Here is a 14,893-nt window from a genome sequence, read left to right on the forward strand (position 1 = left end):
CGCGCCGCCCGAGGTTTGGCTTGCGCTGCACCGGTGCCCCTGTCCCTCGGCGGTCTGGGGTGGGGCAGCCTCTCTGCGTGAGCACTCTTGTTCTTCAAGCCAGCTCCTGGGGGTAATCGCCCGCGTGTAAAAACGCAAATTATTTCTTTGTCTGGAAAGAGTATTTGGTGCTCTGGTTACTCGGAGAAAAATTAGACGGGAGGAAACACTGAAACACTAATGTTTTAACAGTGTTGCATTCTAATTCTCTGGCTGTCGAGATTGAAAGACGTCAGAAACCTCCTGTCTTTAAGTTGAAAAGAGTAACGGCATGTATTTTCATATTGTTATTTGAGGTTTTACCGTGAATTTACCGATTCAGTAAAATGTTTTGAATTTTTGTTTTTAGTTTTAGACGATCATGCTTTAAAGCTCCGTAACAAAGTAATTTATTTGTACCAACTTCTGCCCCGCGCTCGAAACCAAACCAAAACAAAACAGCCCCACCAGTTGGCTCTCAGAAAATAAGAATACTTAGCCCTTTGCTTTACCTGACATGTGATTAAAATTTCTTTTTTTAGTCTTCCAGCACTGCATAGCTGTGATGGTCTGAATTTTTGTCTTTCAGCGTATTGTGAAGATGGGGGGGGGCTCCCTAGCTGAACAGATCGTTTGAGGAAGGGGACTACTTCCAGTAATTGGATCAGAAGATGAATCCAGCTAATCCTTTCAGTGGGCAGCAGCCTAGTGCTTTTCCACCATCTTCCAGTGGTTCCATAGGGACGTTTCAAGCTAAGCCACCATTTCGGTTTGGTCAGCCCTCTCTTTTTGGACAAAACAATACATTATCCGGGAAGAGCCCAGGATTTTCACAGGTGTCCAGCTTTCCAGCATCTTCTGGACAAAGTCCTTCTTCTTCAGTGCAAACATTAGGATTCTCCCAAACCTCAAATGTTGGACTCTTTTCTGGACTTGAACACATTCCGGCCTTTGTAGCTACCTCTGGGTCTTCAAGTTCATCTGTGCCTGGAAACCCAGGATTTAGTTTTAAATCACCCAACCTTGGAGCATTCCCAAGTACTTCTACTTTTGGACCAGAGACTGGAGAAATAGCAAGCTCTGGTTTTGGGAAAACAGAATTTAGCTTTAAACCTCTGGAGAATTCAGTGTTCAGACCAATATTGGGGGCTGAATCCGATCCAGCGAAAACTCAGAACCAAATTACTTCTGGACTTTTTACATTTTCCCACCCAGTCAGTAGTGGACATGGGGGACTGGCCCCATTTTGTTTTTCTCAGGTGACAAGTAGTTCAGCCACCAATTCAAATTTTACCTTTTCAAAACCAGGTAATAATAATTCTTCGTCATCTGCCTTTACTTCTGCTTTGTCAAGTCAGACTGTGGAGGAAGAGAAGAGAGGCCCAAAAGCACTGTTTGCAAGTTCTAATAGTGGCTTTACTAGCTTCCCCATATCTTCTTCAGGGTCCTTGGGTGAACCCTTCCCAGTTAGCAAAACAGGTGTCAGACAAGGATGCGAAGAAGCTGTTTCCCAAATGGAGCCACTTCCCAGCCTCATGAAAGGACTGAAAAGGAAGGAGGACCAGGACCGGTCCCCAAGGAGGCACGGTCATGATGCAGCAGAAGATTTGGACCCTCTGCTGAGGGGCGATCATCCTCCAGATAAACGACCCGTCCGCTTGAATCGACCCCGGGGAGGCACTTTGTTCGGTCGGACAATACAGGATGTCTTCAAAAGCAATAAAGAAGTAGGTCGTCTGGGCAACAAGGAATCTAAAAAGGAAACTGGCTGTGCCGAGTCTGGGGAAAATGACCACTTGGCCGTCCCAGGAGGCAGTCAGTCTGTCCTGGCACCTTCCCGGCTTCCAGGTGTGAATAAAGAGGAAGAAACTGAAAGTAGAGATAAAAAAGAAGGTGCGTTCTAAAAATGTACAAAGTTCGGTAAATTTCTCTGCTGGCAAGTTCTTGGTAAATTTCCCTGGATGTTAGTTTGAATTTCGTAGTAAACCCTCTGTAAACATTAGGGATCCTAACATACCATAGGATCTCAGAGCAGGTCTTACATCCATGAAAATTTCCTTTGCTCTTACCTGGTTGATGCCTCCTACTGTTTGAAAACATTGCATCTGATACATTTCTGTCCCCGTTCTGTGATCCCCTAGATTCTCTAAGAGGAACTCCTGGCTGTCAGAGTAAAAGAAGTGAGAGCACAGACAGTCTTGGGGGCTTGTCTCCTGCTGAAGTCACAGCGATCCAGTGCAAGAACATCCCTGACTATCTCAATGACAGAACCACTCTGGAGAACCACTTTGGCAAAATTGCTAAAGTGCAGCGCATCTATACCAGGCGCAGCAAAAAGCTTGCAGTGGTGTATTTTTTTGATCATGTGAGTACTCCGACAAAGTTAAAGTGAACTTTGTCACTTTAAAACCTGTTTTTTAAAATCTATCAGTTATTTGCTTGCTAGAATTTAGAAAAGTACTCTAATGTCTTAACTTGGAGAGACTGGAATAGCACTATCTATTTCATAAGTTAGAGTCATTTGGGAGAAGCTTGCAGTCCCCACTGAGTGCGGTGTTCAGAAATGCTGGGCGAATGATTCCCGCGAGGTCACGTGGGAGTGTCCCTGTAACCACATAGCACTTTTTCAGGCTTGAGTTTTCTTGTTTTGTTTTTGATTTTGTTTTATGTGGTTATAGTACATGATCACTGTAAACGTTCAGAGCAATGCAGAAAAGGTAAAATCTTCTTGTAATCCCATCCTCCAGGGAGAACTGCTGTTAATCGCTTATATACCTTGACTTTAAATTTGTGTATGTGCACATATGCGCATAACACATTGGTTGTAGGGTGCACACTTACATGAGCTGCTCACGCTATGTAGCTTTATATATCTTGTTATTTTTTCTGAATATTCTTGTGGGGAAAAATTATGTTCTATAAAAATTTACAAAGCATGTTTTCATACTTTTTTAAATGATAGAAGTATTACCTGTCAACATAGGGAAAAAACCCAGAAAGTCCTATGGCAGGGGGCACAAAATCACCCATAGTTCTATCCTCTAAGATATCAACTACGAAGATCATGGTAGACGTCTTTGTAAATATATAGTCACGTTGTTTTTACGCAAATGGGGTCACAACCACATATACCGTTTGGTAACCTCTTCACGTGGTAATCTTTAGTAGCTTCTGAAATCCATGAACAGTGTAGATGAGAATGGGGTTGTTAAGTGCTACATGGCATTCTATCCTGTTTACCTACTTGGCTAACTTTCTGTTTGTGGACATTTTTGTGCATATGTTTCTGAATATATCCTTTGTTTAAATTCCTGAGAGTGGAAGTTCTGTGCCAAAAAAATGTACAGTTTTAGGGGGTTTGCCATTTATTCCCTTCTGTTGATTTTTTTTTTCAATTTAGCAGCATTAATTACGTTCACAGTGTTATACAGCCATTACATTGTCTAGTTCCAGAACTTTTTCATCCTCTGAAACAGAAACTCTGTAACCATTAAGCAGTAACTCCCCATTCCTTCCTTCTCCCAGCCCCTGGTGACCTCTCATCTACTTTCTAGCTCTATGAATTTGCCTGTTCTAGATACTTCAGATAAGTGGAATCATGCAATATTTGTCCTTTTGTGTCTGGCTTATTTCACTTAGCATAATGTCTTCAAGGTTCATTCATGTGGTTGTATTTCATTCTTTTATTCCATTGTATGCTACCATATTTTGTTTATCTATTCATCTGTCCACAGACGTGGGTTGTTTCCATCTTTTGTGTATTGCAAATAATGCCTCCATGAATATGGTGTGCAAATATCTCTTCAAGACCCTGCTTTCAATTCTGTTGGGTATATACTTAGGAGTGGAATTGCAGGGTCGTACAGCAACCCTCATTTTTTAAAAGTTATTTTCTAGCTATTGCAATGTGCTTTTTCTTCCAGCTGAACCCTAAAAAAGTACGTAAAAAATAAAATATATAAATACATTGTCATTGTAAGCGGTTCATTGATAATGGAAAGTTGAGGTCCTTCATCACCCCCATCTCTCCCGTTAGAGCAAGCACCAGTATCTAGCGTGGTGAGTGTTTTCCTAAACATTTTCATAGGTACATCTATAGGTATACTAACATATAGTTGGTTTTGTGTATGTATATTTTATGATAAATTGTACCCCGTGGGTGTCATTCTGCAGCTTCCTTTTGGGTTTAAGTGACTTGGCTGTCTTTCTGTTCCCGTACAGTAAGTCAGCTGGTGAGACTCATCTCACCAAATGCCAGTAAGGCCAAGTTTATGGGTTCTATCATGGTAAAGTGATGAATTTCGAAAAGGAGAAGGGCAAATACATGCTTGTGAGACAGGCAAGGTAGGTGAGGGCTGTGGCTGCCGGGGCTGAAGGCAGATGGTGTGGTCAGAACATGTGGCTGGCAGAGGTGTAGCTCCGCTGCATAGAATTCTGCTAATTGCATTTGAGAGCTTCATTTCCTTTGGCCTCCTGATGTCCTCGTACTTTGTATTGTGGACTGTTTTCCAGGCATCTGCAGCCCTGGCTAGGAAGAAGGGGAAAGGTTTGCATAAGGATATGGCCATCTTCTGGCACAAGAAAAAAACAAGTGAGTTTTCAGTTGATCTTTGCACAGTCTCTGCTGCTTTGTGTGCAAGGCCTTCGAGCTTTGAGTGGGGTGGGGGTGGGGTGGGGCTGCCTTGTAATATTTCCTTGGGATCCTTTGTAACATCCTGTCACAATTACAATATTACTTTTTCAAGAAAAAGTAAAGTCCAGTGTCGAGTGACTTGTGATATCATAAACTCTGTTCTGACTCTTGTGTCCTCAGGTCCCAACAAGAAACCCTTTTCCCTCAAGGAGAAGCAGCCAGGTGACGGTGAAGCTGGCCCGGGCACCGAGGACACACCCTTTCAGCACTCCCCTCTTGGCAAGCCCATGGCCAGGGCTGCAGCCGGCAGCCTGAATAAAAGGTGCGGCTGGTCCTTCCGAATGCCTGTTTTACAGGGCAAGTGGGTTCTGTGACTTCTACTGTCACTAAACAGAAGGGATTTCATAGCCATCATGACAGCATGAAAGGGAAGCGGGTGATATGCTGGCACCTAAGTAGGGGCTGAAGGGTGGGAAGAGGGCCTGCAGAAGGGGAAGAGGGAGGCGGCCCTGGAAAGGCCCGGGCGCCTCACCTCCCTCAGTCCCACAGCCCAGGCAGTCGCTGTCGTCAGCCCGTCTGACATATACGTGTATAGGTGATCACTTTTCCCCTTAAAACGTCTAATTGGCTGTAAACCACGTGTTCCTAATAATCACTTCTAGCAATTGTTATAACTGTGCAGCCGTGTGCAGCTCTCAGGCCAGGTCTGGCGCTCGGTGTGCACTTCAGAGACCTCCCTGTGTGTGTGGAATCTCTGTTCCCGAAGGCTCCTCCCTCCCTCCCTCCCCTTGGCTCCTGGCCTCAGACTCCCGTGTGACCTCACCTTCCTTTCACATCAGGCCTGCTTCTGTTCAATCCTTCTTCACATATTTTGGTCAATGCATAGTTTCCCTCACGTTTCGCAGTCACCGGTTTAGTTGCGGATTTGCTTTTGTTTTTTCCTTTCCTTACATCTTCTTTGACATTCAAGTTCATGGAATGTTGAAAGCCAGCTAGAACATGGGGAAGCTGACAGAACGCCCGGTTCTTTTTAGTACATCCTTCTACTGAAGGGGAGCTGTGTGTGAAAACGTGTAGGCATGGTATTTTCTCATGGCGTTAAAACGTTCTTTTATCCCACTGTTAGTTTCATTTCTTTGAGATAGAAGTCTATAGATAATTCATTTCAGCTGTTTAAATGGGCGCACCTCACTTTTGAAGAACACGAATTACGCGCAGCATGAGTAATGCCTTCACGTCATCGCCAGTGTCGTCAAGGCGGCCTCTCTTCAGCGCTGGCCTTCCCAGCTGTAGAGGAGCAGGGTATCTTGGAGGATAAGGGAAGTGTTCGGATGTGGAAATGACCCGAATGCCTGATGGACACACAGCTCTTAGCATGTCATCTTCCTTGTAGCTCTCCAGTGAAGAAGCCGAGTCTTCTGAAGCCCCCTCAGTTTGAGGGAGACCCGTTTGACGAGGGCTCCGAGGGCTCCGAGGGTCTTGGGCTGTGTGTGTCGTCTCTCAGTGCCCTGATAGGTACTGTGGCTGAGACATCCGAGGAGAAGTACCGCCTGCTTGACCAGAGGGACAGAGTCATGCGGCAAGGTACGGGGCTGCGACTCGGCTGAGGCGGTCTTCTCGGGAGCCATGAGGGAAGGGGTGACTTCCGTCTGTGGGCTCCACTGCCGTTGAGTCTGCACGTATGATCTCTGTTGCTTTCTAGTCTCCTGAGGCCGTGACTGTAGACATGGAGGTAGTGCAGATGTGTTTGTAATGTAATTTTGTTTTCGGAAGAAAGGCAACAAACCATTGATCCACGCTAGATTAAATAATTTAAAAGGGCAGTTTTTAGATATTGAGAAAGCACACATTAAAAAAATAAAAACTTCCTATTTAACAGAAATCACCACAAATAAAACTACACAAATAAAAGATGTCAATCCAGGGGAAAAATCTGTAGCTCATCACAGACAAAGGGCTGATTTCCCAGGTACAGAAAGTCCTGTAGAGTCAGTATGAAAAAGACCAAATCCAGTAGAAAGACGAGTAAGGTCTGAGAGGTTCAGAAAAGGAAGTGTCAAGAGCTCTTGGGACTTCCCTGGTGGTCCAGTGGTTAGGACTCGCTGCTTTCACTGCTGAGGGCCTGGGTTCAGTCCCTGGTCGGGGAACTAAGATCCCGCAAGCTGCTCGGTGTGGCAGAAAGAAAGAAAGGGTTGGCTCTTAAACATGGAAAATAGAAATGGGAAGATGCAGATGCCCTTGGCCCGTCACACAGCATCGAGAGATTGAGAGATGCAAACCACACCCGCTAGGGCGGCATCTCCCCATCGGGCCCCAGCGCTGCATCCTTGGGCAGGCTGCTCCCGGGGAGACAAGTTGGCAGTGTCTTCAGGCTTGGGGACACTCACGCCTTTGACCCAGAATTCCACTTCCAGGAGTGCGTCCCACAAACTACCCCACCACGTGTGTACGATTCACTCACAAGGTTGTTTGTGATGACAGAGATTGGAAACTGTCCATACAGTGGGATTCTAAATAGCCTGAAAGAAGACTGGGGTTTCTTTATGGAAAAATGATCAGTATTTATTGTGAAGTGGAAAAAGCAAGGCGTGGGAAATGTCTACCAGTTGTGTACAGAAAAGGGGGAAGTGTGTGTGTGTCCGTATATACGTAAGCGTACTTGCTTATGTGTGTGTAAAAGTCATGGAGGTGAGAAAGGATCGCTCACGCTGATGGTCAGGATGGGAGCAAGGCAGGGGGGCGTCCCATCTTGGATATTGTTGCACCTTTGGAATGTTGAACCACGCAAATGTATTTAAAACCTACTCAAAAAGCAAGCGTCCTGTTAACACTGAGCAGTATGTGCAGTGGCCCCAATAAAACAGCACATGCATCTTCTTTGCAAAGCTTTTTCAAAAGTAAGTTTACCCTGTAGGATTTTCCTCTCTGGAGAAGCTGTAACGGGATAACCACAGTGTCTCCTTAACACGGTAATAAAACCTGCCATCATACATTATGTCATTAACATGTGATTTTTGTATTGCAGAAAAAAAAATTATTACTAGAAATTGGACTTTTTAAAAATAAAAATAAGAGGGCTTCCCTGGTGGCGCAATGGTTGAGAGTCCGCCTGCCGATGCAGGGGACACGGGTTCATGCCCCGGTCCGGGAAGATCCCACATGCCGCGGAGCGGCTGCGCCCGTGAGCCGTGGCCGCTGAGCCTGCGCGTCCGGAGCCTGTGCTCCGCAGCGGGAGAGGCCACAACAGTGAGATGCGCACGTACTGCAAAATAAATAAATAAATAAAATAAAAATAAGATGTGAATGTTTTAAATTTTAGGTTGTTGCATTCCATTTCATTTAAAAGATACTTTTGTTAACTATTTAATTCTGTGGCTCATCATAGTGGTTTATTTAGGTCAGGACCCAGCTAACTTCCATTATGTGATTCCTGTTATACTAAAAACATGATGAAATACTGAGAGTTTTAGAATACTGGCAAATTTTGAATATTTTCATTTAACAAATTGATCCTTTTAACAAAAATACTGTAGCATGATTGTGTGTCATTGAGGTCATTATAGGAGCCATAAACACCCACGTGTGTGCCCCACCCCCCACCCCGCCCCCAAGAGTGCCCTGAAGGTCTGTGATTGTTGGAGACCCATCTGGAAAGGGGAGAAACCCTGGAGGGTCTTCGTGGGCCTTGATGGCCTGTCACCTGGTGTGGTAGGCTGTGCTTTCCTTTCTCTAAGGCCCAGTGTTTTTAAAATTTCTTTCTTTTCCTTTGTGGTTTGATGTTTATTTTTATTTCTCCTTTTATCATTATGAAAGTGCACTTCTCTGACTTCCTGGTAACTGTGTGGTGCATTCTTACTTTTTACTTGGTGCCTTCAGCTCGGGTGAAAAGGACCGACTTGGACAAAGCGAGGACTTTCGTTGGGACGTGCCCGGATATGTGTCCCGAGAAGGAGCGATACATGCGGGAGACCCGGAGCCAGCTTAGCGTGTTTGAAGTGGTCCCAGGCACTGACCAGGTAGAGCGCCACGCCCCCAGGGTGCCTGCCAGGCTGCTGGCCGTACTAATCACTGGGGTGGAGGGGCGTGTGCAGGGGAGGGAAGGTTGCACTGGTCCTTTCTGTCCAAATTTGGTCTGGTGTTTACTTTTCTAGAGGGCAGTGGGGATGTGCTATGAACAGTCGTGTTCCATTGTCTGCATTGTGAGGTGTGTAGGAAGCAGTCTTGCATAAGGTGACTGGACCATATGGTTCCCTAAAGAAATATTTGTTTCATAAATTAAAAAAAAATTTTCCCATTTTTTCTTTTCACAGTTTTATTCCTGTCCTTTTTTATGCTTATATTTTGTGCTTTTGAGATGATGCTCTAGGTATGATTTTGTATGAATCTTTTTCACTTAAAATTTTATAGGAGCATTTTCTTTTGTTATGGTAAAGTCTTAATAAGCATTCAAAATTTTGAATGTAGTCATATTATTTGATTATGTAGCTCTGTCCAAACTCCCCATTTTGCAATCATTAGGCTGTTTCTGATTTTTCAGCGTTATTAAGAATTCTGTTGGGCCTACTGTGTGTAATGCCTCTAAGGTATTCAGCTTCCTTCCTTCTGATGGATCCTGCGCATGAAGTGCTGTATCAGATGTGTGACCTTTCTTAAGGTTCCTGAATATGTGTCAGTGCACGTTCCCAATTGTTTCCCCAGAAATCTGCACCATTTTAGATTCTTTTGCTGTTAATTTTGCTTGCGGGCTTCTGCTCCTTTCCTGGCCGTTGGTTTCACACAGCTGCCTTCGCCTGACTCAGGGTCCCCAGCTAGGCAGCAGTTGTCAAGGCAAAGGCCCAGCGCTCCTGCCCCAGGAGATGGTGATGACAGCTCACAGCCGGTGCCCAGGGCCTGGGCTTCTGGGCGTCTCTGCTCCACCCTCAGCCGCACCTCTTCAGCCTCTTCTTGCAGGTGGAAGATGCAGCTCCAGACTCTTGGGGGCCTTCCCCAAGCCCTGCTGCTCCCCTGCCCCACCTCGCCCTCCGCACTGCCGGCTCCATTTCTGGCCCATGTAGACTTAATCTGGTGCTTGAGCGTGGCTGAGATCTTTCAGAATCTTTAACGTCCTTTACCTGTCACACCTCTGTGCTTGGAGCCAAGCAGGTGTGTCTTCACTAAAATTCCTCTGTGTGTTGATGTGATAGCCTCTTATCTTCACTTCTTGTCATGTTTGCCAAAAACAAGTTTCTCTATTTTGTCGTTGAATTTTAATTGTTACCTTCAAAGAGAAATTTTACGTTTTAAAATTGTATTCTGTAGTACTGACCTTATTCAAGCGTGTGTGTGTGATTTTCCCCGTTTTCGGGCACAGCAGCTGGGAGGCCGGCCTAGTACCTGCCACCCAGCTGCTTGTCTCTATTCCCTGCCCTCAGGTGGACCACGCGGCAGCCGTGAAGGAGTACAGCCGCTCCTCAGCAGACCAGGAGGAGCCCCTGCCGCATGAGCTGCGTCCCTCGGCGGTGCTCAGCAGGACCATGGACTACCTGGTGACCCAGATCATGGACCAGAAGGAGGGCAGCCTGCGGGACTGGTACGACTTCGTGTGGAACCGCACGCGGGGCATACGGAAGGTATCAGCCACTTGTGAAGTCCAGAGTGAAAGTGAGAGTTCTTGTCATTTTACTTAGTTACATTTCATCCGTAACAAAAAATACTGTTACTTAAAATCATTACAAAGTCCTGTTAAAATGTACTTCATGGGCTTTGTTTCAAATTGAAATCTGAGAAATTCAGGTAATAAGCATGATTTTTCTAATAGTTGATTCTTATGTATGGGAACATGTTAATGAGATCTATGTGTATACGAGAAACGTGTATGTAAGGTGTGTGTGCGTGTGTGCGTACAGCACACGTGCATGTGTAACCTTGCGCCTCACTCGTGTCCAGGACATCACGCAGCAGCACCTGTGTGACCCAGTGACGGTGTCTCTGATTGAGAAGTGCACCCGGTTTCACATCCACTGTGCTCACTTCATGTGTGAGGAGCCCATGTCCTCCTTTGACGCCAAGATCAACAATGAGAACATGACCAAGTGCCTTCAGAGCCTGAAGGAGATGTACCAAGACCTGAGAAACAAGGGCGTGTTCTGTGCCAGCGAAGCGGAGTTCCAGGGCTACAACGTTCTGCTCAATCTCAACAAGGGGGACATCCTAAGGTGAACTTCCCAGTTCAGAAGCCAGCCTAAGCCAGAGGGGAAGGCAGAGCTTAACCAGGAAGAGAGCACTTAGGGTTAGTGGTGCTGGGAGCACTGAGTTTTCTCTGGTGTCGAACGCTGGGATGTTAGTGAGAAAGCTGGGCTCGGCTGTGCAGCCCCTGGAGCCGAGCCACTGGGAGCAGAAGGCTGGGGATGCCTGCTGGCACCAGTGCATCCAGAGTGGGCCCCAGGTCCTTTCTGAGGACAGGTTCTCCTTGTCAGTGGGAGAGCACGAGGAAGGAATCTGCTGTATGAGCAGAAAAGGCGAGTGAACTAGGACAGGAAAGCTCAGGGTCCCCTATCAGAGATGCCAGCATGTTGCCTCGTGTACATGTGCACACAGACCTCGTCAGACGTCTAAGTCAGAGGGCTTCCCTGGTGGCGCAGTGGTTGAGAGTCCGCCTGCCGATGCAGGGGACGCAGGTTCGTGCCCCAGTCTGGGAAGATCCCACATGCCGCGGAGCGGCTGGGCTCGTGAGCCATGGCCGCTGAGCCTGCGCGTCCGGAGCCTGTGCTGCGCAATGGGAGAGGCCACAACAGTGAGAGGCCCGCGTACCGCAAAAAAAAAAAAAAAAAAAAAAAAGGTCTAAGTCACAGGAGAGGAAAAAGTTGTGTGAAACAAATGCTAAGGGTGGGATATTAAGAATGAATCTTAAACCTTGGCCTGATCTATCTGGAGACATTTATATGAGAAATATGTTAGAGTCCACTAGCCTTCCATTCCTGTCACTGGTAAACTGGGTCCCCAGTTTCCCTTCTTTATGCTGAAACTGTCAGCTTGCAGAATGTGTAGGTGTGTGACTGATTTTAAATTAAGCCTTGGAGATAAACTAGGGAAAATGGCTGTGTAGTCTTTTCGTATATGATAGGCATTTGTCCCCTATCTTGAGTAATTCTTGAATAATTAATAATTGTTTTTTTTCGGCCACACTGCACAGCTTGTGGGATCTTAGTTCCCCAACCAGGGATGGAACCCGGGCCCTCAGCAGAGAGAGTGCGGACTCCTAACCACTGGACCATCAGGGAAGTCCCCAAATCCGTTTATTTATAAACAAAACAAAGTTAAACTTTCTTAGGCGTCATCTTCAAACACACAGCTGGCAGTCAGTTGGCATTAAAGTAACTCTTTGATAATCAATTCTTAAATTATTGTTTCAATTTGTTTACTTTATTATTCATCATCTTTTTAAAATTAATTAATTAATTTATTTATTTTTGGCTGCGTTGGGTCTTTGTTGCTGCGCGCGGGCTTTCTCTAGTTGTGGCGAGTGGGGGCTACTCTCCGTTGCGGTGCGCAGGCTTCTCACTGCGGTGGCTCCTCTTGTTGTGGAGCATGGGCTCTAGGTGCGCGGGCTTTAGTAGTCGGGGTGCGCGGGCTTCAGTAGTTGTGGCTCACGGGCTCTAGAGCACAGGCTCAATAGTTGTAGCGCATGGGCTTAGTTGCTCCGCGGCATGTGGGATCTTCCTGGACCAGGGCTTGAACCCGTGTCCCCTGCATTGGCAGGTGGATTCTTGGCACTGCGCCACCAGGGAAGTCCCTCATCATCTTTTTAAAGAAAAGCTTTGTTACCAATCCAGCCCGAGTGGTGGCTTTGACATTGGTAAAGCATGAACATATTGGCACATGTGACCATATCGAGACCTTCTTTTTCAGTATAGTTGAAATCTGTTTTATTGTCAGATCTATTTCCGTGGAAATTTTGTCTACTTAAAGGTCAAACGCTAAGCCCTTTCGTCTCCTTTAATTAACAGAGAGGTGCAGCAGCTCCATCCTGCCGTTAGAAACTCCTCTGAGGTGAAGTTCGCTGTTCAGGCTTTTGCTGCGTTGAACAGCAACAATTTTGTGCGATTTTTCAAGCTGGTCCAATCGGCTTCTTATCTGAGTGCTTGTCTTCTGCACTGTTACTTTACTCAGGTGAGTACTTGCAGAATTGACAGAAAGCTGGTTGCTACTTGTGACATTTGAGAGCTCCTTTATGACAGGAGCATCTCAGCGGGTCCTGGGCTGAGTCTCGTGCAGCAGCCCCTGAGGGGATACTGCTGTTACCTGTTTATGGGGTTGGCACAGTTGATCACCGATGGAAAGGCTGTGCAGTGGGAGATACTCTTCTGCTGGTTCAGACGAGAGAAGTCTCTTCAGAATGGTAGCTTGCGTTCAGAACTGTCATCTTCCATGGAAACAAGCCGAAAAGCAAACTGCACGCACAGACCCCTGACCTAGACCTTACTAGTGTTACCAGTCTTCAGTTTTGGAGTGAGCTTGATGTTGCTGAATTCATTTCCGTAAGCATCTAAAGTGCCTGCTCTTTGTTGCACTGGGGTTACAAAGACGGGGCAAGACCAGTCTCTTAGCCTCAGGATTTGCATGGAGTGTGAACTCCTGGGCTCAGATTTCCAGAGTCAGGTCTTCACCTTCTGAAGCCCTCGGGGACGATAATAGAGCAGCCTGCACGCCCACCTCACACAGCAGCCCCTGTGCTGTCCCGTAGCTGCGGGCGGGCGGGGTGGTGGTGGGGGAATGCCGGGAGGATGCCGCCTGGAGCTGTTGCCGGGAGCCCCTGGCGGCCGCCGGGTGGGGAGGAGGTTGCCTGGGAGATCTCGGGAACCTGCCTGGCTGGTTTTGTGACTCCAGGTCATTTTTCTTCTTTGGTCACAAGTCCTCCGGTAAACAGTGACTAAACCCACCGTCACATCCCAGGCAAAGTCTTCTGCAAGTTTGCTCATTGTCAGATCCGACAGTTTCCAAGAGAACTGAAATTCTGGAACAAATGAAAAGATTTCTAACGACGTGCCGCTTGGGGAACTCTGTGCAGTTGATAAATACCAGTGATAGTCGACCATTTGTACCCATTTTAATAATTTTAAACTCAACAGAAATCTAAGTGTTTTTCTTTAGAAAGACAAAGCGTTTCACTAACAGTGGCTCACAGTGGCCCATTGCTCCTGGACCTCATCTCCTCTCCCGTCTTCCCTGGCTCCACCCCCAGCCCCCCAGCCCCCAGCACGCGCCTGCCTCAGGGCCTTTGCGCTGGCTGTTATCCAAGCGCGCAGAGCTCCCCTCCACCAGGGCCGGGCTGGGCTCCCCTTCTAGGCAGAGCGCGCCCTGCCCTCCTCCACAGCTCTTCTTTCTGTTGCACTGTCACCGTTAAACGCACTGTGCATTTTGTACGTTCGTTTTGTTCAGTGTTGGTGTCTCCTGCCACGTCAGCTACGTGAGGACAGGGGTCTTGTCTGTCCACTGTTGGACACTCAGCATGGACGTGCATGCCAGCCTTGAAGTAACACTGTAGATCCGGGTTGAGGTGGTTGAAGCCCACTGAAGAGGAGAGGCAGGGCCACCGGGGTCCTGGGATCAAACTGACCTGTCTGTGCCTTCATGGTTCCCTCTGTCCCCGTGTTTAAAATGCTCAGTGTGATGCTGCGAAGCAACTTTCTCTCTGACTTTTCCTCAGTTTCATGTCACACGCTTTCCATGGCATTCCATCATCTCTGCAGTAATTTTCAGCAGCTGTACGGCTTTCTGTTGAGTGGCGGATGCACAGTGTACTCTCCCTGCCCTGCTGGTGGGTGGTTGGTTTTCTAGTTTTTCTTACAAGTAAAGCCTTCATGGCCCAGCCTTTTCCGTATGTGAAACTGTTTGCTTTGCATCATTTCTGGGCATTCTGCTGAGCAGACGGCCCGATGAGCGCTAAGCTTGGGACCCAGGGTGCTTTCCAGAGGGACTGAGCCGTCTGCGGTCGTGGAGCGCCTGACCCTCTGCGACTCAGTGACTTGGCTTCTCTCAGATCCGCAAGGACGCGCTCCGAGCGCTCAACGTGGCGTACACCGCGAGCACTCAGCGCTCCACCACCTTTCCCCTGGACGGCGTGGTGCGCATGCTGCTCTTCAGAGACGGAGAGGACGCCACAGGCTTCCTCAGCTGCCACGGCCTCACCGTCTCCGATGGGTAAGCACCGAGGCCCGAACCGCCGGGCCTCTCTCCTTCTCTCCCTTTTAACCCTGGGAAGGC

At 47.3% G+C, this 14,893-nt stretch overlaps 1 protein-coding gene across 6 annotated transcripts in view; it reads left to right on the forward strand.

Moving 5' to 3' along the window:
• MCM3AP (minichromosome maintenance complex component 3 associated protein) overlaps nt 1-14,893 on the forward strand; it is a 43,764-nt gene that overhangs the window by 481 nt on the left and 28,390 nt on the right. For 5 of the 6 annotated variants that reach the window (XM_089910089.1, XM_089910085.1, XM_022596818.3 and 2 more), the window contains exons 2-11: nt 608-1,911; nt 2,160-2,383; nt 4,531-4,609; nt 4,832-4,973; nt 6,045-6,235; nt 8,528-8,667; nt 10,063-10,260; nt 10,577-10,845; nt 12,637-12,799; nt 14,670-14,830. In XM_089910089.1, coding sequence (XP_089766215.1) covers nt 690-1,911; nt 2,160-2,383; nt 4,531-4,609; nt 4,832-4,973; nt 6,045-6,235; nt 8,528-8,667; nt 10,063-10,260; nt 10,577-10,845; nt 12,637-12,799; nt 14,670-14,830 — 2,789 coding nt within the window. In that variant the 5' untranslated portion in view covers nt 608-689. The remainder of the gene's footprint in view (nt 1-607; nt 1,912-2,159; nt 2,384-4,530; nt 4,610-4,831; nt 4,974-6,044; nt 6,236-8,527; nt 8,668-10,062; nt 10,261-10,576; nt 10,846-12,636; nt 12,800-14,669; nt 14,831-14,893) is intronic. The other variant, XM_089910088.1, reaches the window with a different exon arrangement.

Source organism: Delphinapterus leucas, chromosome 4, assembly GCF_059928025.1.
Source record: "Delphinapterus leucas isolate spDelLeu-1000000601 "Yukka" chromosome 4, BTC_Dleu_Yukka2, whole genome shotgun sequence".
NCBI classification, from domain to species: domain Eukaryota; kingdom Metazoa; phylum Chordata; class Mammalia; order Artiodactyla; family Monodontidae; genus Delphinapterus; species Delphinapterus leucas.